The sequence below is a fragment of the Dryobates pubescens genome, chromosome 11 (assembly GCF_014839835.1).
Source record: "Dryobates pubescens isolate bDryPub1 chromosome 11, bDryPub1.pri, whole genome shotgun sequence".
NCBI lineage: Eukaryota > Metazoa > Chordata > Aves > Piciformes > Picidae > Dryobates > Dryobates pubescens.
In genome coordinates, this window is record NC_071622.1 from 2,628,223 (window position 1) to 2,655,719 (window position 27,497).

Genomic DNA, 27,497 nt, shown 5'->3' on the forward strand with positions numbered 1-27,497 from the left:
GATGTAGCTAAGCAGGAAGCTGGAGATCCCATCACTACTCCACTTGCCCACATCCACCCCTGTCCCACACCCACCAGGAGTGGATGTAGCTAAGCAGGAAGCTGGAGATCCCATCACTACTCCACTTCCCCACATCCACCCCTGCCTCACACCCACCAGGAGTGGATGTAGCTAAGCAGGAAGCTGGAGATCCCATCACTACTCCACTTCCCCACATCCACCCCTGCCCCACACCAACCTGGAGTGGATGGAGTGGATGTAGCTAAGCAGGAAGCTGGAGATCCCATCACTACTCCACTTCCCCACATCCACCCCTGCCCCACACCCACCAGGAGTGGATGGAGTGGATGTAGCTAAGCAGGAAGCTGGAGATCCCATCACTACTCCACTTCCCCACATCCACCCCTGCCCCACACCCACCAGGAGTGGATGGAGTGGATGTAGCTAAGCAGGAAGCTGGAGATCCCATCACTACTCCACTTCCCCACATCCACCCCTGTCCCACACCAACCTGGAGTGGATGGAGTGGATGTAGCTAAGCAGGAAGCTGGAGATCCCATCACTACTCCACTTCCCCACATCCACCCCTGCCCCACACCCACCAGGAGTGGATGGAGTGGATGTAGCTAAGCAGGAAGCTGGAGGGTGGAAGTGAGGAAGTGGAGTGGTGATGGGATCTCCAGCTTCCTGCTACCAAAATGAGCTAACTACAGGAACAAAGAATTAAACAACCAATAAAAACTCAGGAGAGAGAGGCAGAACTTCTTCTTTCCTGCAGAGAGCTTCTCACCTGCACCTCAGATCTGGAGGTGATGCATTGCACACCCCCCACATCCCCCCTCCCCTAAACTGAAGGTGTGCTCACCAAAACGGTGCTTGTGAGGACAGAACTCATTACTGCTGTATAATAAATGGAAGCAGAAGTCGGAGTTAGCGCTGAACAGATTGTTTGGGGTTGCAAAGACAGCAGCTGTCAGTGCCTGACAGCTTTCTTGTTAGTGAATCAGCTTCTCTGACAGGCTTTTTGATGGAAAACCACTGCTCGCTGACAGCGTGGCGGAGCTGATATCCATATGGAGCTCCTGAAGGGTGGGAAAGAGCCAGGGAAAGGGCTGGGAGCTAGTGCTCCACGTGAAAAAAGAAGTGAAGTTTACATAAAGGGGAATTTGGTTCCCCCACCCCCACCCCCCTCCCTCCCCTCTTCTTCCTCCCCGGTTATCTCTGGCAGATGTAAGCTGATAGAAGCAGGACAATCTCTATTGATAGGTGACAACCACAGGCACGCAGAGTCAGGTCCAAAGGGGGTTTTGCTAGCTAGAAGCAATAAAGCCACAGCAATACAAGTTGCTTTCAACCAGCCTCAGGAGGAGTTTGGGTAATTGAAAACAGAGTTCAGGAATTAAATCACAGGAAGAAAACTCAGGGCGACTCTGACAGGGGCTTCCCAGACCTCCTGCTGGCCCAAGGTGGTGTCTCCAGAAGGAGATAGATCTACACTAACCCAAATGCTCTGCTTTGAGAGTCACAGAATCCCAGCATGGTTGGAAAGGACATCTGGAGATCATCCACTAGAACCCCTCTGCTACAGCAGGGCTGCCCACAGCAGCATGAGCAGGAGCACAGTGCCCAGGGAGGTTAGAATCTCTCCACACAAGGAGACTCCACAACCTCTCTGGGCAGCCTGCTCCAGGCCTCCAGCACCCTCACAACAATGAAGTTTCTCCTCCTGTTCAGGTGGAACCTGCTGGGTTCCAGTTTGTGCCCATTGCCCCTTGTCCTGTCACTGAGTACCACTAAGAAGATTCTGGCCTCATCCTCTTACCCCCCACAGGACCTTCAGCTCTTCATAGAATCAATAAGGTTGGAAGAGACCTCAAAGATCAAGTGCAACCTGTCACCCAAGACCTCCTGACTACTAAACCATGGCACCAAGTGGCACATGCAGTCTCCTCTTGAACACCTCCAGGGATGATGACTCCAACACCTCTCTTGCAGAGCATTGCTCAGATCCCCTCTCAGGCTTCCCTTCTTCAGGCCCCATAGCCCCAGGTCTCTCAGCCTTTCCTCCTCATAGGCTCCTCAGCACCTTTGTAGCCTCCCCTGGACTCTCTCCAGCAGTTCCATGTCTCTCGTGACCTGGGGAGCCCAGAACTGGATCCAGGACTGCATCTGTGGCCTCCATGAACAGAGCAGAGCAGGAGGAGAACCTCTTTTGCCCTACTGGCCACACTCTTCTTCAAGTCCCCCAGGAGACCATTGGCCTTCCTGGCCATGAGGGCACCTTGCTGGCTCCTGGGGAACTTATCCCCGCCAGCACTCCTACTGTGCTCTTACACATTCTAACTGTGTCAATGGGCAACAAACTGGGGAGGGGTCTGGAGCACAGCCCTGTGAGGAGAGGCTGAGGGAGCTGGGGTTGCTCAGCTTGCAGAAGAGGAGGCTCAGGGGAGACCTTCCTGTGTCTACAACTCCCTGAAGGGAGGTTGTAGCCAGGTGGGGGTTGGTCTCTTCTCCCAGGGAAGCAGCACCAGACCTAATTGTGGCCTTCCAGGATCTGAAGGGAGCTACAAGAAAGCTGGGGAGGGACTTTGGAGGGTGTCAGGAAGGGATAGGACTGGGGGGGGATGGAGCAAAACTAGAAATGGGTAGATTGAGATTGGATGTGAGGAAGAAGTTGTTCCCCAGGAGGGTGGTGAGAGCCTGGCACAGGCTGCCCAGGGAGGTGGTGGCAGCCTCCTGCCTGGAGGTGTTTGCAGCCAGGCTGGAGGCGGCTGTGAGCAACCTGCTGCAGTGTGAGGTGTCCCTGGCCATGGGACAGGGGGGTTGGAACTGTCTGAGCCTTGAGGTCCCTTCCAACCCTGACAACTCCATGCCTCTGTGATTCTTCAGACTTTTCATGACCCCAGCTGGTGTCGCCAGCTGCACTCCAACCCCCCTTTTGGGCTCTCATCTTGATGGCACTGTGCTTGCACAGGGAAGGGAAAAATGAAGTCTCAGACCCAACAGCAAGCAGGAAGACAACAATTACTTGCAGAAATATTGCTTTCCAACATGTTGACTGTTAGGAGAAATATTTTAAGTAATTGTTTTTGCTGAAGAGCAATCTGGGCAAGTGAAGGCTCCTGGAAGCTGAAGAGCTCTCCATTAATTTTGGCTCTCGTTTGGAGTCTGACACAGCCTGCTGTACACTTCAGATTGCTTCTTGAAATGCATAAACCTCTTTAGAGATGACTCATCTTCTATTAAGACTTCAATTTTTCCTGAGCTATGCTTCAGTTGGGTGTTTAAAATGGGATCACCTGGAGACTGGAGAGCTCGCAGAGGTTCAGAGCAGGGAGAAGGCATTCAGGAAGACACTGGCACAGCAAGGTCGTGGATGTCCCCTCGCTGGAGATGTTCAAGGCCAGGTTGGATGAGGCCTTGAGCCACCTGGGCTAGTGGGAGCTGTCCCTGCACATGGCTGAGGAGTTGGAACTGGATGATCTTTAAGGTCCCTTCTAACCAAACCATTCTGTGAATGAATCCATGAAAGCAGACAGGATTTGCTTCCCAGAAACCCTTTTCCTTGGCCATTACAAACACTTCCTTGCTTTGCATCCCTTCAAGGTTGAGGATAAGCCTGGGGAGGAGCAGCTGAGGGGAACTGGGCTTGTTTACTTTGGAGAGGAGGAGGCTGAGGGGAGACCTTCTGGTGCTCTACAAGGCCCTGAAAAGAGGTTGGAGCCAGCTGGGGGTTGGTCTCTTCTCCTTGGTATCAGGTGATAGAAGGAGAGGAAATGGCCTGAAATGGTGGCAGGGGAGGTTTAGGTTGGACATGAGGAACAATTTCTTTCCTGCAGGAGTGGTCAGGCATTGGGATGTGCTGCCCAGGGAGGTGCTGGAGTCACCACCCCTGGAGGCATTCAAGAAATGCATGGCCCTGGCACTTGGGGCCATGGTTTGATGGCCATGGTTTGATGGCCATGGTGGTGGTGGTTTGATGGTTGGACTGGAGGATCTTAGAGGTCTTTTCCAACCAAACAATTCTGTTATTCTGTAAGTTTGAGAAGGTTGACATCCCCTGTGCAGAGAGGAAACTTTAGCACCTCTGATGATGATGCACAGTGGCCTTCCAAGGAGCCAGCACTGCATACTGAAAGGCAGCCCCTTCAGCATCTTCCTGCCCCAGAAAGAGCAGCCAGAGGGCAGAGGCAGCTGTGCAGAAGTGTTCACAATCTGAATGCAGCCTTACTGTGACTCAAAAATGAATCTTATAGAACCACCAAAACATTTTGACTGGGAGAAAACCCTTCAATCCAACCATAACCCCAGTACTACAAGGTCACCACCAAACCATGTGCTTCAGCACCTTACCTCCTCAACTTTGAAAGCCCTCCAGGGATGGGAACTTCACCACTGCCCTGGGCAGCCTGGGCCAGCCCTTGACAACCCCCAGGGGAAGAAAATGTGCCATTTCCTCCTGTTCTATCAGTTGTTTCTTGGAAGAAGACACCCACTCCCCACCTGGCTTCAATAAGAGCCAGAAAGGCTTCCCTTCAGCCTCCTCTTCTCCAGACTAAACAAGCCTAGTTCCCTCAGCTGGTCATCTCCAAGCCTGTTCTTCAGACCCTTCCCCAGCTTTCTTGCCCTTCTCTGGACCTGCTCCAGCCCCTCAGTGTCTTTCTGGGAGTGAGGAGCCCAAAACTGCACCCAGGATTTGAGGTGTGGCCTCACAAGTGCTCAGTCCAGGGGGATTATCACTGCTCTGCTCCTGCTGGCCACCCCACTGCTGACCCAGGCCAGCTTGCTGGTGGCCTTCTTGGCCACCTGGACACACACTGCCTCATCTCCAGCTGGCTGTCAACCAGCATCCCCAGCTCTTTGTCTACTCAGCAGCTTTCTAACCACTCTCTGCAATGCCTGAAACCTTTGAGGGGTTGTTGTGACCCAAGTGCAGGACCCAGCCCTTGGCCTTGTTGAATCTGGTTAATTCTATTCTATTCTATTCTATTCTATTCTATTCTATTCTATTCTATTCTATTCTATTCTATTCTATTCTATTCTATTCTATTCTATTCTATTCTATTCTATTCTACTCCTATTCTATTCTATTCTATTCTATTCTATTCTATTCTATTCTATTCTATTCTATTCTATTCTATTCTATTCTATTCCATTCCATTCCATTCCATTCCATTCTATCCTATCCTATCCTATCCTATCCTATCCTATCCTATCCTATCCTATCCTATCCATACAACTGTTCAACTTGAGACCTTTCTGGAGAGACTCACAGAACAGCCTGGGTTTGAAGAGACCTTAAAGACCATCTAGTTCCAACTGCCATGCCATAGGCAGGGACACTTTCCTCTAGACCAAGAAGAGGCAGCTCAGCCCAACAAGCTGCTGTCCTTGCACATCTGCATCTCATCTGTGGCAACCAGCCCATCACTTCCCCCCTGCAGAACCCAACCATTAAGTCACTTGGCAGTGCTGAGCAGATATTTTCTGTAAGGAGATGCAAAATGTTCTCCTTATCTGGAGTACTCCACCTTCTTCCAACACAAGCCCACATCTCCTGGTGCCAGAGCCCTTGACGATGTGCTGTGGCAGCAGAATGCCATCGACGTGAGGGGAGGTTCCAATCAACTTTGTCACACTGCAAGAGGAGCAACCTCTTCCAGAAACCTCTTCCAGCAAGTGCTCAGCTGCCTTGCAGCACCTAATAGGAAACCACCTCGCTGCTGAGAGAAATCAATGCTCATTTAGGAGGCAAATTGCACTCCAGTCAGCAACTTCAACTGTATTGTTTTAATCTGCCTCCTGAAATGTTAATCAAAAATCCTCTGAAGGACATAAAGTGGTTTAGTTAGTCAGGAGGGGTTAGGGGTTAGGGAAGAGGTTGGACTTGATGATCTCTGAGGTCTTTCCCAACCTGGCTGATTCTGTGATTCTACAATGACAAACAGCACTCTCACAGGAGACTTCTGTCCCCAGCAGTGAGGAGAAGCATCTTGTTCAGAGCAATTGGAGCTTCTGGGCTCCTCAGGTTAGGAAAGATGTTGAGGTGCTGGAAGGTGTCCAGAGAAGGGCAAGAAAGCTGGGGAGGGGTCTGGAGCACAGCCCTGGGAGGAGAGGCTGAGGGAGCTGGGGTTGCTTAGCCTGCAGAAGAGGAGGCTCAGGGGAGACCTTCTTGCTCTCTCCAACTCCCTGAAGGGAGGTTGTAGCCAGGTGGGGGTTGGGCTCTTCTCCCAGGCAAGCAGCAGCAGAACAAGAGGACACAGTCTCAAGCTGTGCCAGGGGAGGTTCAGGCTGCATGTTAGGAAGAAACTCTTCTGGTGTCATCTGCAACTTTACTGATGATGGACTCCATGCCCTCAGACAGATCATCAATACAAATATTGAACAAGATTGTGCCCAGCACTGATCCCTGGGGGTCACCACCAGTGACTCACATGGGTGCAGGTCTGTGTGAAGAGCTGACTGAATTCCCTTGGATATGAATGGCACCAAAAAGAGAAGCAGGAACTTCCCCTCCACTGTTATTCTCTGTCAGGGATCTGGGGTTGGCTGGTTTAGAGGAACAGGATTTGGAATTGGAAGGAAGTGTCCCCACCAAGAGGAAGCATTTTTGATCAAGAAGGCCAGTGGTGTCCTGGGGTTCCTGAAGAAGAGTGTGGCCAGCAGGTTGAGGGAGGATCTCCTCCTCTGCCCTGCCCTAGTTGGGCCACATTTGGAGTCCTGTGTCCAGTTCTGGGCTCTACCAGTTCAAGAGAGACAGGGAACTACAGGAGAGAGTCCAGCAGAGGCTCCAAAGATGCTGAGATCACAGTGAAGAGGACAATTTTATGCTTCCCAACAGCTTTGATTGAGGGGAGTATTCTTCACTGAACCTCAAATGAAAACCCTTGCTGTGGAAATGCCTGGGGGGGTTCTGGTTAGTCAAGGAAAATGTCTCAGCAACACATCCATCTACACATCCATCTACTCAGCTCTGCTGAGACCCCACCTGGAGTACTGCCTCCAGTTCCGGAGCCCCTGTTACAAGAGGGATCTGGAGGTGCTGGAAGGTGTCCAGAGAAGGGCCAGGAGGATGAGCAGAGGGCTGGAGCTGCTCTGCTGTGAGGACAGACTGAGGGAGTTGGGGCTGTGCAGGCTGGAGAAGAGAAGGCTCAGAGCTGACCTAATTGTGGCCTTCCAGGATCTGAAGGGGGCTCCAAGAAGTCTGGGGAGGGACTGCTCAGGATCTCAGGGAGTGATAGGACTAGGGGGAATGGAATGAAGCTGGAGGTGGGGAGATTCAGGCTGGAGGTGAGGAGGAAGTTCTTCCCCATGAGAGTGGTGAAGCCCTGGAATGGGTTGCCCAGGGAGGTGGTTGGGGCCCTGTCCCTGGAGGTGTTTAAGCCCAGGCTGGACGAGGCTCTGGCCAGGCTGATCTAGTGTGGGGTGTCCCTGCCCATGGCAGGGGGGTTGGAGCTAGATGATCCTTGTGGTCCCTTCCAACCCTGACTGATTCTATGATACTATCCAGCTATCAGGAGCCTCACCAAGCACTGGCATCATAGAATTGTTAGGGTTAGAAGGGACCTCAAGGCTCAGCCAGCTCCAACCCCCTGCCATGGCCAGGGACACCTCACACTACAGCAGGTTGCCCAGAGCAACACCCAGCCTGTCCTTAAACACCTCCAGGGATGAGGTTTCCACCACCTCCCTGGGCAACCTGTGCCAGTCTCTCACCACCCTCATGGGGAACAACTTCTTCCCCACATCCAATCTCAGTCTCCCCATTTCTAGTTCTGCTCCATCCCCCCCAGTCCTATCCCTCCCTTGACACCCTCAGAAGTCCCTCCCCAGCTTTCTTGGAGCCCCCTTCAGATGCTGGAAGGCCACCACGAGGTCTCCTCTCATGTTTTTCCCCAGTAGGTTTAAGGTTACAGATATAATTAGGTTAGAGTGGCTTGTACAGTTATGTCTGATTTCCAAGTTAAATCAGAGGATTATGCATAACATTATGCAAAGCACCATAGCAACAGCGAGGCAGGCTCCTAAGAAATGCTAATGAGATAAGCTGCTCTGCTCAAACCCTAACCTGGCCAAGCAGAAAACAAACAGGCTGCTTGAAATGCATACAAGGAGCTCACACGTTCCTTCTCCAGAACCCCTCACGGCAGAAAATACCTTATCAAACCATCACAGCAGGAAGGACAGGAGCAGGAGGGGCCACCAGATTTGCATAGCAGATGCTTTTGCAGCCAGCTCGGTGCTCCCTCCAACTCAATCCTGCATCTGAGGGTTGGGCTTGATGATCTGGAGGCTGGAGGGGAGGAGGAAGTTCTTCCCAGCCAGAGAGATTGGCCCTTGGGATGTGCTGCCCAGGGAGGTGGTGGAGTCCCCAGCCCTGGAGGTGCTCAAGGAAGGCTTGGATGTGGCACTTGGAGCCATGGTTTAGTTGTCAGGAGGTGTTTATTAGGTGACAGGTTGGACTTGATGATCTCTGAGGTCTTTTCCAACCTTGTTGATGCTCTGATTCTGTGACCTTACAGGTGTTTGTCAGCCAAAATGATTCCATGGAACCACGTGGCACTTCAGGACATGTTTTCATAGTATCATAGTAGTATCACAGTCTCATAGTATCAGTCAGGGTTGGAAGGGACCACAAGGATCAGCCAGTTCCAACCCCCCTGCCATGGGCAGGGACACCTCACACTAGATCAGGCTGGCCAGAGCCTCGTCCAGCCTGGGCTTAAACACCTCCAGGGACGGGGCCCCAACCACCTCCCTGGGCAACCCATTCCAGGGCTTCACCACTCTCATGGGGAAGATTCTCACAGGAGCACAGGGTGTTAGGGGATGGAAGGGACCCCCAAAGGTCATTGACTCCATCCATCAACCCAACACCACCATGGCCATAGAAGCATTTCCCAAAGTGCCATGACCACAGGTTTTTTGAACACCTCCAGGGATGGGGACTCCACCACAGGCTCACAGGCTCACAGGGGTTGGAAGGGACCTCTGGAGATCATCCAGTCCAACCCCCTGCCAGAGCAGGACCATGGAATCCAGCACAGGCACACAGGAACACATCCAGATGGGGCAGGAAAGTTTCCAGAGGAGACTCCACAACCTCTCTGGGCAGCCTGTGCCAGGGCTCTGGGACCCTCACAGGAAAGAAGTTCCCCCTTGTGTTGAGGTGGAGCCTCCTGTGCTGCAGCTTCCATCCAGTGCTCCTTGTCCTATCCCAGGGAGCAAGTGAGCAGAGCCTGTCCCCTCCCTCCTGAGCCCCAGCCCTCAGATATTGACAGACATTGATTATGTTTTAATGGCCATCATTATGTCAGTGCTTGGACATGATCATCACTGGATCAGGTTGCTCACAGCCACATCCAACCTGGCCTTAAAGTCCTCCAGGGATGAGGCTTCCACCACCTCCCTGGACAACCTGTGCCAGTCTCTCACCATCCTCATGGGGAACAACTTCCTCACATCCAATCTCAATCTCCCCATTTCTAGTTCTGCTCCATGCCCCCCAGTCCTATCCCTCCCTGACACCCTCAGAAGTCCCTCCCCAGCTGTCTTGTATGGAGGGAGCAGGCAAGCATCTCTTGGCAGCTCTGATTCAGAGACATGACTGATGAGGTCAACCCAGCTTTTGGAGGTTATCCTATCATGGGATCACAGAATCTTTGTAGTTGGAAGAGAGCTTTGAGGTCAAGCCCAGCAGTTAACCCAGCAGTGCCAGGTCACCACTGAACCCTGTCCCTCTGCAAATTTAGCCTTTTCTTGTCCCTTTTGTCAGTCACTTCTTGACCTAGTGGAAGATACCTGCCCAGAGAGAAGCTGTTGGAGCAGGCATGGCTCAGTCTCTGGAACATTTTGAGTTCTCTTTATATCACAACACTTGGCAGAGGAGCTTTCTCCTCTGTGGACTGCAGCATAGAGGCAGAGAACTGCTGAAGGTGGAGTCCAAGCATCACTTCCTTCCAGGCAGCTTGTGCCAGAAAAGCTGCTGGAGGTCCTGGCTCAGAAATGAGGACCTGTCCTCCCTCCTGTGCTGCCAGGAAGACTCCAAGGCATCCAAAGCAACAGGCCCACCAGGACCAGACCCCACCAGCCCTGCCCAGTGCCAGCTGGGCTTCCTCAGTACAGGAACTGTAATTTTCACCTCCCCAGTGAGCACCAGTGAGCCTGGCCTTCAATTTGCAGCATGATGGGGTTTAATGGAGAGGGGATTAAATTATTGTCTTTTAATTTCGACTGAATGGCTTCCTCCCACCCAAAGCCACCAGGTCTAATTCGGTCAACCCTGCAAGATGCAGCTTCAGCAGAGTCGCTCAAGACACAGCGAGATAAGGGCAGACCCTCGGTGGACTTCAGCTGTCGTTCAGCACCACGGAGAAGGACCTGGCAGTGCTGGCGGACAGCACACTGCCCATCAGGCAGGAATGTGCCCTTGTGGCCAAGAAGGACAAAGGTCTTCCTGGGGTGCGTGAAGGAAAGTGTGGCCAGGAGATCAAGGGAGGTTCTCCTTCCCCTCTACTCTGCCCTGCAGAGGGCACATCTGGAGCCTTGGGTCCTGTTCTGAGACTCCTGTTCAAGAGAGACTGGAGAGAGTACAGAGGTGCTGAGGGGCCTGGAGCAGCTCTGTGAGGAGGAGAGACTGAGAGCCCTGGGGCTGGGGAGCCTGCAGAAGAGCAGCCCCAGAGGGGAGCTGAGCAATGCTCAGCAAGAGCTGAAGGGTGGGGGGCAAGAGAATGGGATCAATCTCCTTTCAGTGGTACACAGGGACAGGACAATGGGCACAAACTGGAACCCAGGAGGTTCCACCTGAACATGAAGAGAAACTTCATTTTTTGTGTGAGGGTGCTGGAGCCCTGGAGCAGGCTGCCCAGCCTCCTCTAGAGGCTTTCAAGACCCATCTGGATGTGTTCTATTGTGACCTGGCCTGGGTGATCCTGCTTTGGCAGGAGGGTTGGACATGATCTCAGAGGTCTCTTCTAAACCCATACTGTTGTGTGATTCTATGACTCTAGATCTCCAGCAGCCAGGAGCTTCTCCAGCACCCAGCAGGACAACACACATTCTCCAGGCACAGCGCCACACTTGCATGGGTTTGATGATCCACCACTGCTTCTGCCCATCGTGCACCCTGCTCCCCTGCTCAGAAGAGCCCCATTTCTTTCCTGCAGACCTGATCACAGAATCATAGAATCAACCAGGTTAGAAAAGACCTCAGAGATCATCAAGTCCAACCTTGGCTCCAAGTGCCACATCCAAGCCTTTTTGGAACACCTCCAGGGACAGGGACTCCACCATCTCCCTGGGCAGCACATCCCAATGGCCAATCTCTCTTGCTGGCAAGAACTTTCTCCTCACCTCCAGCCTAAACCTCCCCTGGCACAGCTTGAGGCTGTGTCCTCTTGTTCTGGTGCTGCTTGCCTGGGAGAAGAGACCAACCCCCACCTGGCTACAACCTCCCTTCAGGCAGTTGGAGAGAGCAAGAAGGTCTCCCCTGAGCCTCCTCTTCTGCAGGCTAAGCAACCCCAGCTCCCTCAGCCTCTCCTCACAGGGCTGTGCCCCAGACCCCTCCCCAGCTTTCTTGCCCTTCTCTGGACACCTTCCAGCAGCTCAACATCTTTCCTAAGCTGAGGAGCCCAGAACTGGACACAGGACTCAAGGTGTGCTGAGCACAGGGCAGAATGACTTCCCTGCTCCTGCTGGCCACACTGTTCCTGCTGCAGGCCAGGATGCCCTTGGCCTTCTTGGCCATGCTGGCTCATGTTCAGCTGGCTGTCAATCACCACCCCCAGAGCACTGCAGAACAAATCAAGGTTTCATTGTGCCCAGCTAATAGGAGGTACGAAGGGGGCCTGAGCAGCCATGGTGGCTCTACACAGGGCTTTGAATGCAGATCTTCATCGTGGGGAGTGGCTGCTCACCCATCCAAGCATGGACCAGAAAATTACCAGGTTTCAATGACTTTCTGAATATCAAGTTTTCTTGGCTGGGCAGCTTCCAACCATACATAAACAACCCTCTTGCTATCTGCCTTGCAGTACATACAGTAGAACTCTAATGACTTTACAGGATTCTGCTGGTTGTTGTTGGTTTGTTGTTGGTTTGTGGGTTGTTGTTTTTTTTCCTCACTATAAAATAGCTTCAAATTGCTTGATCTACCTTTTTCTGCTTAATTTCTGTCTGTCCCCCATAATTTCCATTGAAAAATTGGTGGTGTGAGAACCTGTGGTACATTTGTCAGGCTGAATTTGGAGAGAGGGGGAGGAGGGAAGGGGGAAAAAGAGAGAGGGGAGAGAAAAGGGATGAAAGGAGAGAAAAGAGAAGAAGGGAGAGAGAAGAATGGATGAGAAAAGAGGAGAAAGGAAAGAGGGGGAGAAGGAAGGAAGAAGAGAGAGAAGGAAAAAATGAGAGAAAAGGAAAGATAGAAATGAGAGATAAGAGAAGAAAGGAGAGAGGAAAGAAAGGAGAGAGAGAGGTAAGATGGGAGAGAGAGAGGAAAGAAAGGAGAGAGAGAGGAAAGAAAGGGGAGAGAGAGGAAAGAAAGGGGAGAGAGAGGAAAGAATGGAGAGAGAGAGGAAAGAAAGGGGAGAGAGAGGAAAGAATGGAGAGAGAGAGGAAAGAATGGAGAGGGAGGAAATGAGAGCAAAAAGAAAGGAGAGAAAAAAATAAGAGAAATAAAAGACAGAGAAAGAAAAGGAGAAGGGTGAGAGAAAAAGAAAGGCAAGAGACAAAGAATGAAAGGAGAGAGACAAAGAAAGAAAGGGGAGAGAAAAACGAAGAAAGGAGAGAGGAAAAGGAAGAAAGGAGAGAGGAAAAGGAAGAAAGGAGAGAGGAAAAGAAAGGAAGGAGAGAGGAAAAGGAAGAAAGGAGAGAGGAAAAGAAATGAAGGAGAGAGGAAAAGAAAGGAAGGAGAAGATAAAAAAAAGAAGGAGAAGAGAAAAAAGAAAGGAGGGAACAGAAGAAAGGAGAGGAAATAAATGAGAGAAAAATAAGAAATAAAGAAGAGAGAAAAAGGAGGGGAAAAAAGGAGAGAAAAAAGGAGATAAAAAGAAAGGAGAAAAAGAAAGGAGAGAGAAAAAGAAAGGAGATAAAAAAGAAGGGGAAAGAAGAGAGGAGAGGAAGAAACAAATGAGAGAAAAATAAGAAATAAAGAAGAGAGAAAAAGGAGAGAAAAGAAAGCAGAGAAAAAGAAAGGAGAGAGAAAAGGAAAGGAGAGAGAAAAAGAAAGGAGAGAGAAAAAGAAAGGAGAGAGAAAAGGAAAGGAGAGAAAGAAAGAAAGGGGAGAGAAAAAGAAAGAAGATAAAAAAGGAGGGGAAAGAAGAAAGGAGAGGAAGAAACAAATGAGAGAAAAATAAGAAATAAAGAAGAGAGAAAAAGAAAGGAGAGGAAAAAGACAGGAAGTTAAAAAGGAGAGAAAAAAGAAAGGGGAGGGGGAAAAAAAGCAAGAATTTATAGAAAAAGAAATGAGGTAGAAAAAAAGACAGAAAAAGGCAAAAAGAAAGGAGAGGAAAAAGAAAGGAAAGGGGGGGGAGAGAAATAAGAACAGGAGCAAAAGGAAGGCGAGCAAGAAATGGAGGCTGTAGGTTTATGAAGGAGGAATATTATAGCAAATGGAGTTAAAATAGATCAGAGATAATCCAATTTCATTTCACCAGTAAATCTTATTAGCATTTTCCATTACATTTTATAAAGCAAATACTGATTTATGGGTGATAATATTGAACCCCGCACGGAGCGAGCCGGCATCTGGATTAGCAAGGCTTTAATACCTCGTGCCAGCGCCGCTCTGAAACCGGCCACGTGCTGCTGGAGCTGCTCTGCCTCCCTCCTGCTTTACTTACACCTAGAAACTATGAAAGGCAACTGCTAAATTTGAGGCTCCCCAGAAGTGCTGAGACCAGGCTGGGGTGATAAAAAATGAGCTCGGAACGGCATGAAATCAGCATTGATTTTCAGAGAATCACTGAGTGCTGGGGGGTTGGAAGGGAGCTCTGCAGATCATCCACTCCAACACCCACTGCTAGAGCAGGGGCACCCACAGCAGCTGGCCCAGGATCACAAGGGCTGGCTGGGGTCTGGAAGCTCTCCAGAGAAGGAGACTCCACAGCCACTCTGGGCAGCCTGCTTCAATGTCCCTTCATTAAAGCTCTTATGGAAGCATAGGATTGTGAGGGTTGGAAGGGATCACCCAGTTCCAACCCTCCCCTGTGGAAGGGACCTCAAGGATCACCCAGTTCCAACCCTCCCCTGTGGAAGGGACCTCAAGGATCATCCAGTTCCAACCCTCCCTTGTGGAAGGGACCTCAAGGATCATCCAGTTCCAACCCTCCCCTGTGGAAGGGACCTCAAGGATCATCCAGTTCCAACCCCCCCTGCCATGGGCAGGGACACGTCACACTAAAGCAGGTTGCTTAGAATAGAATAGCATAGAATAGCATAGAATAGCATAGCATAGCATAGCATAGAATAGCATAGAATAGCATAGAATAGAATAGCATAGCATAGCATAGAATAGCATAGAATAGCATAGCATAGCATAGAATAGCATAGAATAGCATAGCATAGCATAGAATAGCATAGAATAGCATAGAATAGCATAGAATTAACTAGGTTGGAAAAGACCTCAGAGATCATCAAGTCCAACCTCTCACCCAGCACCATCTGATCAACTCAACCATGGCACCAAGTGCCTCAGCCAGGCTCTTCCTACACACCTCCAGGGATGGGGACTCCACCACCTCCCTGGGCAGCACATCCCAGTGGCCAATCTCTCTTGATGGGAAGAATTTATTCCTAACATCCACCCTAAACCTCCCCTGGCACAGCTTGAGACTGTGTCCTCTTGTTCTGGTGCTGCTTGCCTGGCAGAAGAGACCAACCCCCACCTGGCTATAACCTCCCTTCAGGCAGTTGGAGTGAGCAAGAAGGTCTCCCCTGAGCCTCCTCTTCTGCAGGCTAAGCAACCCCAGCTCTCTCAGCCTCTCCTCCCAGGGCTGTGCTCCAGACCCCTCCCCAGCTTTCTTGCCCTTCTCTGGACACCTTCCAGCAGCTCAACATCTTTCTTGAACTGAGGAGCCCAGAACTGACACAGGACTCAAGGTGTGGCCTCAGCAGTGCTGAGCACAGGGCAGGATGAGCTCCCTGCTCCTGCTGGCCACATTGTCCCTGCTGCAGGCTAGGATGCCATTTGCCCTCTTGGCCACCTGGGCACTTCACAGAGCCACAGAGCTCTTTCAGATTTAAGCTCGAGAATAAAATCCTCATAGCTGCTAGGCAAATCCCAGCTCTCCTCAAGGAAATATGTAGCTTTCCTTAGCAGAAAGCTGCCCTGGCAGCTCAGCTCAGCTCAGCAGACAGCAAGGGAGCATCCTTCTGCTGGTTCCACCTCACACACGACATTCCTGTTTGTGCTGGGCTGCCCACTCTGTAGGTGCTGGAAAGAGGAATTCACCCCAGGAGCATCGGCTGCTGCAGCAGACATCCCACCCTGGGGCTGATCACGGCTGGGTGAGCTCCTCCAGCATCCCCCAGCTCTAGCACAAGGCTCTCCTGAAGGCAGGAGGCATTTTTCTGCCTGGTCAGAACAGATGAGCATCAGCAGCAGGGAGCAGCTGTTCGGAGTGCTTGTGCATCACGCTTAAGCGGTGTGGGGACAAGGGACAAATCCACACAGAAGTGCAGGAGCAATTAGCTGACTGTGACAAATTGCTCATAGCTATGAACTGCTTCTTGCTGCAGCCACATCCTCATCTTACAGGGCCTGGACTTTAGAATCATGGAATCAATAAGGTTGGAAAAGACCTCAGAGATCATCAAGTCCAAGCTAGCACCCAACACCTCCTGTCTAACTAAACCATGGCTCCAAGTGCCACATCCAATCCCCTTTAGAGGGGTTGATCTGTGGGAAATGGAATGGAATGGAATGGAATGGAATGGAATGGAATGGAATGGAATGGAATGGAATAGAATAGAATAGAATAGAATAGAATAGAATAGAATAGAATAGAATAGAATAGAATAGAATAGAATGGAATGGAATGGAATGGAATAGAATAGAGTAGGATGGAATAGAATAGAATTAATCAGGTTGGAAAAGACCTTTGAGACCACTGAGTCCAACCTCTCACCCAACACCATCTAATCAACTAAACCATGGCACTAAGTGCCTCAGCCAGGCTCTTCTAAAACACCTCCACTGATGGGGACTCCCCCACCTCCCTGGGCAGCACATTTATTCCCTCCCTTCATGTTTTCTTCTTCAGTTAAACACTCAAACCCAAACAGCCTGCACATTCTCAGTGCAGGGCAGTGGCTTGCCCAAACCCAACATCATTCCATGTGCAGATTGGTTCAACAAGGGCAAGTGTAGGGTCCTGCACCCGAGAAGGAACAGCCCCCTGTAGCAGGACAGGTAAGGGGAAAGAAGCTCCAAGGAGAGGCACTTGGGAGTGCTGGTGGACAAAAGGATAGCCATGGGACAGCAATGTGCCCCTGTGACTAAGAAGGCAAATAGTCTCCTGGTGGCAGGGGGTGAAGAAAAGTGTGGCTTAAGGGTTGAGGGTAGTTCTCCTGCCTCTCTATTCTGCCCACATCTGGAGTACTGTGTGCAGTTCTGGGCTCCCCAGACCAAGAAGGGCAGGGGGATACAAGAGTGTGTCCAGCTGAAGGTATCTTGGGTATCAAGAAGGTGCCAGGCTCCTTTCTATGGGTGCACATCAGCTATGTGTTGCAGTTAAGGTTGAGTTTTTGCTTTGGCCAGATAAGCTGAGTCCTAGCTATCCAAACTAGGGCTCATGTACACACAGATCTTGACTTGGAAGCCAAGTCCTTCACCAGAAAACCCAGACATCAAACAAACCATGAAGCAGGAGGGTTGAAACTTGATGACTTTTATGGCCCCTTCCTGCCCAAATCCTTGTATGAATCTGTGAACTTCTCCCTTTCTATGAGCACTTGGAAAGCTCCTCAGCCAGCTGCTTGCACACCCAGATGAAAGAACACAGATGTGACACTGGTTTATCCCAAATTCACCATTCCTTCCCTTTCCCTGTTGCAGGTTCCTGATCTAACAGCAGCAACCACTTTGGAGTCCAGCTTGGGCGAGAGGTGTCATCCCAAAGCACACCTCTGCAGGTATCTGCCCAACCTTTTCCTGGCAGTTTTCCAGGAGCAACATGTTGTGCAGCACATAATGGTCACCTGCTCCCCAGGACACCATCTGTGATGGGGTTTCCTCCCACACAATCCCTGCTTTTGGAGGCACTGCCTGCTGTTGGCAATTCAGCATCACTGGTGTAGGTGGAAGGACATCGAGAAGGGCAGAGCGGCAGTGGGGACTGTGCATGAGGCTCCCTGAGCTGCTCATCAGTTGCCATCAGCTCTTGTGACTTTGCAAAGCAAGGGTGGATGGTTGTGGAGTGTTGGTCCTCAGTGCAGAAGCCTGAGGAGCAGAGAGGAAGCAAGGTCTGCAGCCAGCTTCCCCAGCCTACATGACCAAGCACTACAGAGCTTTGCCTGTGAGAGCCACGACTGAGCTCTTCCCTAAGCAGCAGTGCACTGACCCAGCATGTTCCAGGACAATATGAACTATGAGCATCCCTATTGCCATGCAAACACAGAGCACTGGGTCAGCTTCTGTATGTGGGAAGGTCCCACAGACACCCAGGCAGTACAATTAGCTCCACCAACATCCCAACCACAACAACCCAGCTCCAGTTCCCCAGCAACCTGGGGACAAGCAGCTCCTCAACAGGGACAATGTCTGTTGAGGAAGACACAAAGCTGATGCCTCAAAAGCTTGTGGCCAGTAAAGAGAAAGGTTTTTCAGCCCAGAAACAGATGACAAGCTGGGTAATTACACTTCAACCATGACAAGTCTGAGTGATGAAGACTCATTTTCTCTCTCTGTTTTTTTTTAAGAGGGTGGAGGGATGAAGAGCACTTCTGAATGCTTCAGGTCATACTGAGTGCCAAACCAAATTCAATCCCAAGCTGGGAACACCTCCTTGGGTGAAAAATCTCAAGTAGTCAAACCTGGCAGGGACTGCCAAGAGGCCACCTTGGCCATCCCTGGTGTGATCTACTAGCCACCAAGATGACTCTCAGTCAGCAGAGTCCTTCTTGCCTTCACACTGGGGACATCACATGAAAAACCTTGCTGCCTCTACTAGGAGGCCCTCAGATTTCCACAGAGATTGATCACCATCTAAGCATCCCACAGATACCAAACTGCTTTCTCATCTCTTATTGCACAGCCACGGCAGAGACTAAATCAGAGGCGCTCCAGTCCAACCACCAGGACATTCATCACAAGCTATGAAGACAATCACTCAAATCATGAGCCCCAAAACCACATTCTCAACACCACAGCCCAGCAGGAGCACCTGCCATGAAGCTGATGATGTCATGCCAGCAGACAAAAACAAAGAAGATTTGAACCTTAAGCTCACCTTTGGTGAGGCCAAGTCATACATCAACCAGCACAGGTCATTTTTGCTCCAAAACACCCCTCCAACCAGCTACAGCTTCAGCACCAGCTGCAACTCTCCACCTTAAGACTTTTCTTCTCAACAAGATCCCTCCTTCTCCACCAGAGGTAATGATTGAAAACCAGCAGGACTTACAGTTGACTGTGACTTTGACTTTTTTCACATCTGGGACTGAGACATCATTTTCTGCGCTGCATTCATACTCCCCAGCCTGGTCCCTCGTGATTCCATAGATGTCCAGGTACTGGCCACTCTCAAAGGGTTTGGCTGCAATGAAATCATCAGAGAAACAAATTAGTGGAAGCTTGCTACAAAACACCTGAAACTGGAGAGTTTTCCCCAATGCTGCAGGGGAGCTGGGCAGCAGCCACAGCTTTTGCTGGGAAACTTCACCTCCACGCTGGTCTGCAACCCTGACCCTGAGCTCCAGGGGCTGGCCAAGAATCCTCTCCTGAGCAAGCCTCACTGTGGAGCTGAGCAGCCCCCTGATCCATGAGAGCAGTTTCATAGACTCATAGAATTGTTTGGGTTGGTGTGGTGGTTTGAAAGGAAAGGCTCTGCTTTCCCTCCCCCACTGAGAAAGAGACCACAGCTAAACCCAGTCGGAGAAATGAGATTATATTTTACAAGGAAACAGATTCTATGTAACACAACAAATACAGGTATTTTACAGTATATACAGGAATATACAGCAAATGAACTCAACCAGAAACCAGACCCCCCACAGAGGGGGCTTCCCCCTGTGCCCCCTTCACCCCCCTACCTCCCTTCTCCCCCAAAGAGGTAGAAGAAGAGACGAGGATGGTTAGCAGGACAGGGGAAGAAGAGGACAGGCCTGTTACAGGGAGGGAGTTAGTTCTTATCTCTTGGCAAGAAGCCCAGAAGCAGATCCAGCCGAAAGGGACAGCGAAGGAAGGAAGACTGAGAGAAAGTTCCCAGCTCCCCCGGGTCCAATCTGACCTCCCACAATCCTTGGCCAATGAAATTCGTTTAGAATACCAAAATATTTTACAAACATTTAGCCAGTGTGCCCCTTCCTTAAAGGCACAGCGTCAAACGGCCACAGTTGGCAAAGACCTCTGAGATCATCCAGTCCAACCATCAACCCAACACCACCATGGCTGTCAAATGGTGTCCCCAGGTGCCATGGCCACAGGTTTCTTCAACACCTCCCATCCCTGGAGGTGTTTAGGAAGAGTCTGGTTGAGGCACTCAGTGCCATGGTTGAGTTGATCAGATGGTGTTGGGCGAGAGGTTGGACTGGATGATCTCAAAGGTCTTTTTCAACCTGGTTCATTCCATTCCATTCCATTCCATTCCATTCCATTCCATTCCATTCCATTCCATTCCATTCCATTCCATTCCATTCTAATCTATTCTATCCCTGGGCAGCCTGCTCCAATGCCTGACCACTCTGAACCTCCCCTCATGCATTGTGAGGCCACCGTGGTCAACCTCAGTCTATCAGTGTCGATCATCCCTGCCTTGGTCTAACTCTGAAGGCTTCCTGGCTCATTACCAAATGCTTCCAGCTCACTTGCAAGGAACAGATGTTTCAGCTCAGTCCAGTAATGCTTCACCTGAACGAGGAGCACGGTGCTGTAATGAAGCTGTTGCCTGCAACCATCAACCCAGCGCCACCACAGCTGTCAAATGCTGTCCCCAGGTGCCATGGCCACAGGTTGCTTGGACACCTCCAGGGATGGTGACTCCACCACCTCCCTGGGCAGCACATCCCAATGGCCAATCTCTCTTGCTGGGAAGAATTTCTTCCTCACATCCAGTCTAAACTTCCCCTGGCGCAGCTTGAGACTGTGTCCTCTTGTTCTGCTGCTGCCTGCCTGGGAGAAGAGACCAACCCCCACCTGGCTACAACCTCCCTTCAGGGAGTTGCAGAGAGCAAGAAGGTCTCCCCTGAGCCTCCTCTTCTGCAGGCTAAGCAACCCCAGCTCCCTCAGCCTCTCCTCCCAGGGCTGTGCTCCAGACCCCTCCCCAGCTTTCTTGCCCTTCTCTGGACACCTTCCAGCACCTCAGCCACTTTTCCTGACCTGAGGAGCCCAGAACTGGACACAGGACTCAAGGTGTGGAAAGAAATTATTCCTAATATCCAACCTAAACCTCCCCTGGTGCAACTTGAGGCCATTTCCTCTCGTTCCATCATCTGGTATTATGAAGAAGAGACCAACCCCCACCTGGCTCCAACCTCCCTTCAGGTAGTTGGAGAGAGCAAGAAGGTCTCCCCTGAGCCTCCTCTTCCCCAGGCTGAACGCCCCCAGCTCCCTCAGCCTCTCCTCACAGGGTGTGTAGGTGGGGGAGGAGCAAGCAGAACTCTTGTGTCCGCGGCCATCGCTCTGGGGAATTTCATTTGCTTATCTGCTGCCAGATTAATGTTTTGGAGTGTGCAAGGTTCAAAACATCAATTAGAACAGCGCTGAGATAAACACTCATTAATAAACACACTCCAGCTCGGCAGTCACGGGGAGCAGCCCACGGCAGCACCGGAGGTGCAAAGTGGAAAGATAAGGCTGAAATTGGGAAATGGTTGTGAATTGGAGGGAACATTGGTAAAAGGGAATGAAATAATTGCTGGGATATGTGAAATGGGATGAGAAATGATTTACTTGCTTGCTTTCCCCCCTCCCCCCCCCCCCTTTTCCCATGTTATTCATAGGGAGAAATCACCTTCTACAAATAACCCCATGGCAGGAGGTTGGAACTGGCTGATCCTTGAGGTCCCTTTCAACCCCGACAATTCTGTGATTCTATGAGTCTAAGATTCATGAATAGAACAGAACAGAACAGAATAGAATAGAATAGAATAGAATAGAATAGAATAGAATAGAATAGAATAGAATAGAATCGCATAAAATAGAATAGAATAGAACAGCATAGAATAGAATAGAATAGAACAGAATAGAATAGAATGGAATGGAATGGAATGGAATGGAATGGAATGGAATGGAATAGAATAACATAGAGTAGAACAGAATAGAATAGAATAGAATAGAATAGAATAGAATAGAATAGAATAGAATAGAATAGAATAGAATAGAATAGAATAGAATTAACCAGAGATCATCAGAGATCATCAGGTTGGAAAAGACCTCAGAGATCATCAAGTCCAACCTCTCACCCAACACCATCTAATCAACTCAACCATGGCCCCAAGTGCCTCAGCCAGGCTCTTCCTCAACACCTCCAGGGATGGGGACTCCACCACCTCCCTGGGCAGCACATCCCAAGGGCCAATCTCTCTTGCTGGGAAGAATTTCTTCCTCACCACCAGCCTAAACCTCCCCTGGCACAGCTTGGCAGGGGGGTTGGAACCCCCCATGGCAGGGGGGTTGGAACTGGATGATCCTTGAGGTCCCTTCCATCCCTAACAATTCTATGAATCGAAGATGAATCAATTTCTAGGACAATTTTACTTATTATGGCTCTGAACAGCAGTGAGGGCTGCAATGGAATGCTCAGACACTGGAACTGGCTGCCCAGGGAGGTGGTGGAGTCAGCATCCCTGGAGGGAGCATCCCTGGTCTGGACCTCACATTTGGGGATGTGGTTTAGGGGGGCCGAGGTGGTATTGGATCAGCAGTTGGGCTTGATGATTTTGGAGCTCTTTTCCACAGCCAAGGGATGTGGTTTAGGGGCAGTGGCTTAGCAGTGGTGGTTGAATTGTGAGTGATTGGCCATGGGAATGTGCTGCTCAGGGAGGTGGTGGAGTCCCCATCCCTGGAGGTGTTTAAGAGCCTGGCTGAGGCACTTGGTGCCATGGTTGAGTTGATCAGATGGTGTTGGGTGAGAGGTTGGACTTGGTGATCTCTGAGGTCTTTTCCAACCTGGTTAATTCTATTCTATTCTATTCTATTCTATTCTATTCTATTCTATTCTATTCTATTCTATTCTATTCTATTCTATTCTATTCTATTCTATTCTATTCTATTCTATTCCATTCCATTCCATTCCATTCCATTCCATTCCATTCCATTCCATTTCATTCCATTCCATTCCATTTCATTCCATTCCATTTCATTCCTTCTGTCCTATCCTATCCTATCCTATCCTATCCTATCCTATCCTATCCTATCCTATCCTATCCTATCCTATCCTTATCCTATCCTATCCTATCCTATCCTATCCTATCCTATCCTATCCTATCCTATCCTGTCCTATCCTATCCCATCCTGTCCTATCCTATCCCATCCTATCCTATCCCATCCTATCCTATCCTATCCTACCCTACCCTATCCCATCCTATCCTATCCTATCCCATCCTATCCTATCCTATCCTATCCTATCCTATCCTTATCCTATCCTATCCTATCCTATCCTATCCCATCCTATCCTATCCCATCCTATCCTACCCCATCCTATCCTATCCTATCCTATCCTATCCTATCCTTATCCTATCCCATTCTCTAGGGGCAGGGGATACACTTGAGCATCTCAAAGGTCTCTTCCAGCCTCAACAATTCTGATCCTGGAATTCACTCTCTAACCTGCACATGTGTTTTTATACTCCTCTAAACCCAACTCTATTTCATGCAGCTCACACACACACACACATCTGAAAATCCCCAAATTAAGCCATTTTTAAACCCTCACCTCCCAGGAAAATTTGCATCCTGCTCACCCAAGACAGCTTTTAGTAAATATTAGAGCTAAATATTGTTCTTGGGGAATAGAGAGAGGCAGCACGTTTCATCTCTCCTACTCCTCTGCACTGTGTTTCATCTTCCTTGGTGTGTTTTAAGTTCTAGAGAGTTCCTCCTGGGGCTGTGTGGGACAACTTCAGCGGTGCTGGGATGCAAGGCCTGCACGCAGCGGGGTGTGGAAGGTGTTTGCTACATCACAGGCACCTCCAGCTCCAGCTAGGGTGTTGATGAGGTGTGCAGAGAACAGATCCTGTGTGAAGATGTTGGTGAATGCACCACAGAATCATGGACTCATAGAATCAGTAAGGTTGGAAGAGACCTCAAAGATCATTAAGTCCAACCTGTCACCCAAGTCCTTATGACTACTAAACCATGGCACCAAGTGCCACAACCAATCCCCTCCTGAACACCTCCAGGGATGGGGACTCCACCACCTCCCTGGGCAGCACATCCCAATGGCTAAAAACTGGGAAGCACTTTCTCCTCACCTCCAGCCTAAACTTCCCCTGGCACAGCTTGAGACTGTGTCCTCTTGTTCTGGTGCTGCTTGCCTGGGAGAAGAGACCAACCCCCACCTGGCTACAACCTCCCATCAGGTAGTTGTAGACAGCAATAAGATCGCCCCTAAGCCTCCTCTTCTCCAGGTTAATCAGCTCCAGCTCCCTCAGCCTCTCCTTGTAGGGCTTATGCTCAAGGTCTCTCACCAGCCTCATAGAATGGTAAGGGTTGGAAGGGACTTCTGAAGATCATCCAGTCCAACTTCCCTACTTAAAGCAGGGGCACCCACAGCAGCTTGCCCAGCAGCACAATGCCCAGCTGGCTTTGGAAGCTCTCCACACAAGGAGACTCCACAACCTCTCTGGGCAGCCTGCTCCAGGCCTCCAGCACCCTCCTACCAAGCAACTTTCTCCTCTTCTTCAGATGGAACCTCCTGGGTTCTAGTTTGTGCCTGTTGCTCCTTGTCCTGTCCCTGGACACTACTGAGCAGAGTCTGACCCCATCCTTTTGCCCCCCACAGCTCCTTTATCTCTTGCTGAGCATTGCTCAGCTCCCCTCTGGGGCTGCTCTTCTGCAGGCTCAACAGCCCCAGGTCTTTCAGCCTCTCCTCCTCACAGAGCTGCTCCAGGCCCCTCAGCACCTCTGTTGCCTCCATTGGACACTCTGCAGCAGTTCCACTTTCCCCATCCTTCACTGTAGTGTTGCTCAGGGCCAGTTAAGGAGGTTTTGGTCTTTTCAAGAGGCAGTGCCAATTTTTGAAGCTTGCACAAACATTTGAACACCAAGGCAGCCCTAGGAGGGTCTTCACTCTTTGCTGGAGGATGAGGTACCTCAAAGACTGAGCCATTGAAGCACTGACCATCGCTTACAGTTCATAAACTGAGGCTGCATTGTAAGTTTTTAATATCCTAGGGAATGAGAGGGGGGAAAAAAAACAACAACTCTTGGCTCAGATGAAGACTTCAGAGTTGTTTGGAGCTACCCTGGACTTGTACCAGATTTTTTTCCTCTTCCTGACTTATGTTTAACCCCAGGGGAGGCAAATGTTGCCCTTGCAAACCTCATCCGTCCAAGCCTTTGCGAGCGGGCCCATATGGCAGTGTCTATGTGTGCTGCACCTGATGCCAGCAACCATATGGGTGGGAAGAAAACACAGTTGTAATTGTGTCCTCTCCTGAGGAATAACAAGTGTGAGGATTTATCAGGCAACATATCACATGGCAGCAGCAGAAAAGAGGTGCTGGAGCTTAGCTCCAGAGGTGCGCCTCTTCTAACCACTCCCCCCACCGTGGCAGGGGGGTTGGAACTGGAGGATCCTTGAGGTGCCTTCCAACCCTAACAATTCTATGGTTCTATGATTCTTGGCTGAAGAACCTGGTCTTCTAACCTATGATACCCAGAGCAGATAACTTAGATATCCTCATGTGCAGCAGTAAGGCTTGTTCAGAGGACACCTTCTGGAAGACCCACCAGGAATGGGTAGATTCAGGTTGGATGTTAGGAAGATTCAGGTTGGATGTAGGAAGGTTCAGATTGGATGTAGGAAGATTCAGATTGGACATCAGGAAGAAGTTGTTCCCCATGAGGGTGGTGAGAGCCTGGCACAGGCTGCCCAGGGAGGTGGTGGCAGCCTCCTGCCTGGAGGTGTTTGCAGCCAGGCTGGAGGTGGCTGTGAGCAACCTGCTGTGGTGTGAGGTGTCCCTGGCCATGGCAGGGGGGTTGGAACTGGCTGAGCCTTGAGGTCCCTTTCAACCCTACCAGTTCTATGGTTCTATGTCCTTGGACACAAGGTACTCTCATCTTTATGTTTCTTTTACTTCACCTAACAGTTTTTAAGTCACAGAATCCTAAAGTTGGGTTGGAAAAGAGCTCTAAGATTGAGTCCAACCATCAACCCAACACCACCAAGGCCATTAAACCATGGCCCCAAGTGCCATGGCCACAAGTTTCCTGACCACCTCCAGGGATGGTGACTCCACCACCTCCCTGGGCAGCCTGCTCCAAAGTCTGACCACTCTGAACCTTCCCTCATGCAATGTGAGGCCACCATGGTCAATCTCAGCCTATCAGTGTCGATCATCCCTGCCTTGGTCTGACTCTGGAGGCTTCCTGGCTCATCTCCAAATGCTTCCAGCTCACTTGCAAGGAACAGATGTTTCAGCTCAGTCCAGTAATGCTTCACCTGAACGAGGAGCACGGTGCTGTAATGAAGCTGTTGCCTGTAAGATGAGTAATGATGGCATGAGGGAGGCACATCACTGTCACTGCTCATCAGGTTAAATCATGGAATTATTTCACATTCTGCTTCTCAGACACCTGAAGGGACCTGGCTTGGCTTTCACTCAAACATGGCACTAAATCTACCTCCTCTCAGGAAAGGTGGCTGCATGGCCTTCCTGCTCAGGATGCCACATCTTGAGCGGGCCAGGAGCTGGCTCTACCCTGCAGCCCATCAGAACACAGAACCATAGGGACGGTTTAGGTTGGAAGGGAACTGCTATGGGCAGAGACATCTTCCACTAGAACAGGTTGCTCAAGGACTTGTCTAACCTGAACACCTCCAGGGAAGGAGTATCCACAACCACCCAGGACAACCTGTTCCAGTGTCTTACCATCTTTGGTATAAATAATTTCTTCCTAATCTCCAGTCCCAATCTGATTACAGAACACAGAATACAGAATTAACCAGGCTGGATAAGACCTTTCACATCATCAGGTCCAACCTCTCACCCAATACCATCTAATCAACTCAGCCATGGCACTAAGCTTCATCCAGGCTCCTCTTAAACACCTCCAGGGATGGGGACTCCACCACCTCCCTGGGCAGCACATCCCAAGGGCCAATCTCTCTTGCCAGGAAGAATTTCTTCCTCACTTCCAGCCTGAACCTCCCCTGGCACATCCTGAGACTGTGTCCTCTTGTTCTGGTGCTGGTTGCCTAGGAGAAGAGACCAACCCCCACCTGGCTCCAACCTCCCTTCAGGGAGTTGCAGAGAGCAAGAAGGTCTCCCCTGAGCCTCCTCTTCTGCAGGCTAAGCAACCCCAGCACATCTCCTCTCTTCCAGCTCAAAGCTGTTGCCCCTTGCCTTATCACTACAAGCCATTGCAAAAAGTCCCTCCCCAGCTCTCCTGCAGCCCTCTTCAGGTACTGCAATTCCTTCTGATGACCTCTCCCCAGCACCAGGTCCACTGATTCCAAACTGCAGCCCCCAGCTCCTCACAGGGTTGGGGCTGAACGCTTGGATTTGGATCAATGGCTTTGGAGGGAGGATGAATATTTATACAGTGCAAAGCCTTTCCATAAATGACTACAACTTAAACATGCAGGAGAAAGATTCCAGGCCAATGATTTATGGACTGAGTTTAAAATAAATAAATAAAGAAAGAAAGAAAGAACATTTCTAAGTGCATTTTATTTTTATTCCTACAGCAGGTTCATTTTCTCTCTTGTTCCCAAGGGGGAAAAAAATAGAGAGAGAGAGAGAAAGAAAAATATGGAAGCTAACCTCATCCTGCCCTGTGCTCAGCACTGCTCAGGACACACCTTGAGTCCTGTGTCCAGTTCTGGTCCCCCTCAGTTTAGGAAAGATGTTGAGCTGCTGGAAGGTGTCCAGAGAAGGGCATGAAAGCTGGGGAGGGGTCTGGAGCACAGCCCTGGGAGGAGAGGCTGAGGGAGCTGGGGTTGCTTAGCCTGCAGAAGAGGAGGCTCAGGGGAGACCTTCTTGCTCTCTGCAACTGCCTGAAGGGAGGTTGTAGCCAGGTGAGGGTTGGTCTCTTCTCCCAGGCAGGCAGCACCAGAACAAGAGGACACAGTCTCAAGCTGTGCCAGGGGAGGTTGAGGCTGGATGTTAGGAAGGAATAC

General features: G+C 50.3%; 1 protein-coding gene across 2 annotated transcripts in view; it reads right to left on the minus strand.

Moving 5' to 3' along the window:
- The window catches only part of NEGR1 (neuronal growth regulator 1), a 291,886-nt gene that overhangs the window by 73,139 nt on the left and 191,250 nt on the right, over window positions 1–27,497 (minus strand). For both annotated transcript variants that reach the window (XM_054165418.1, XM_009910800.2), the window contains exon 4: window positions 18,618–18,749. In XM_054165418.1, coding sequence (XP_054021393.1) covers window positions 18,618–18,749 — 132 coding nt within the window. The remainder of the gene's footprint in view (window positions 1–18,617; window positions 18,750–27,497) is intronic.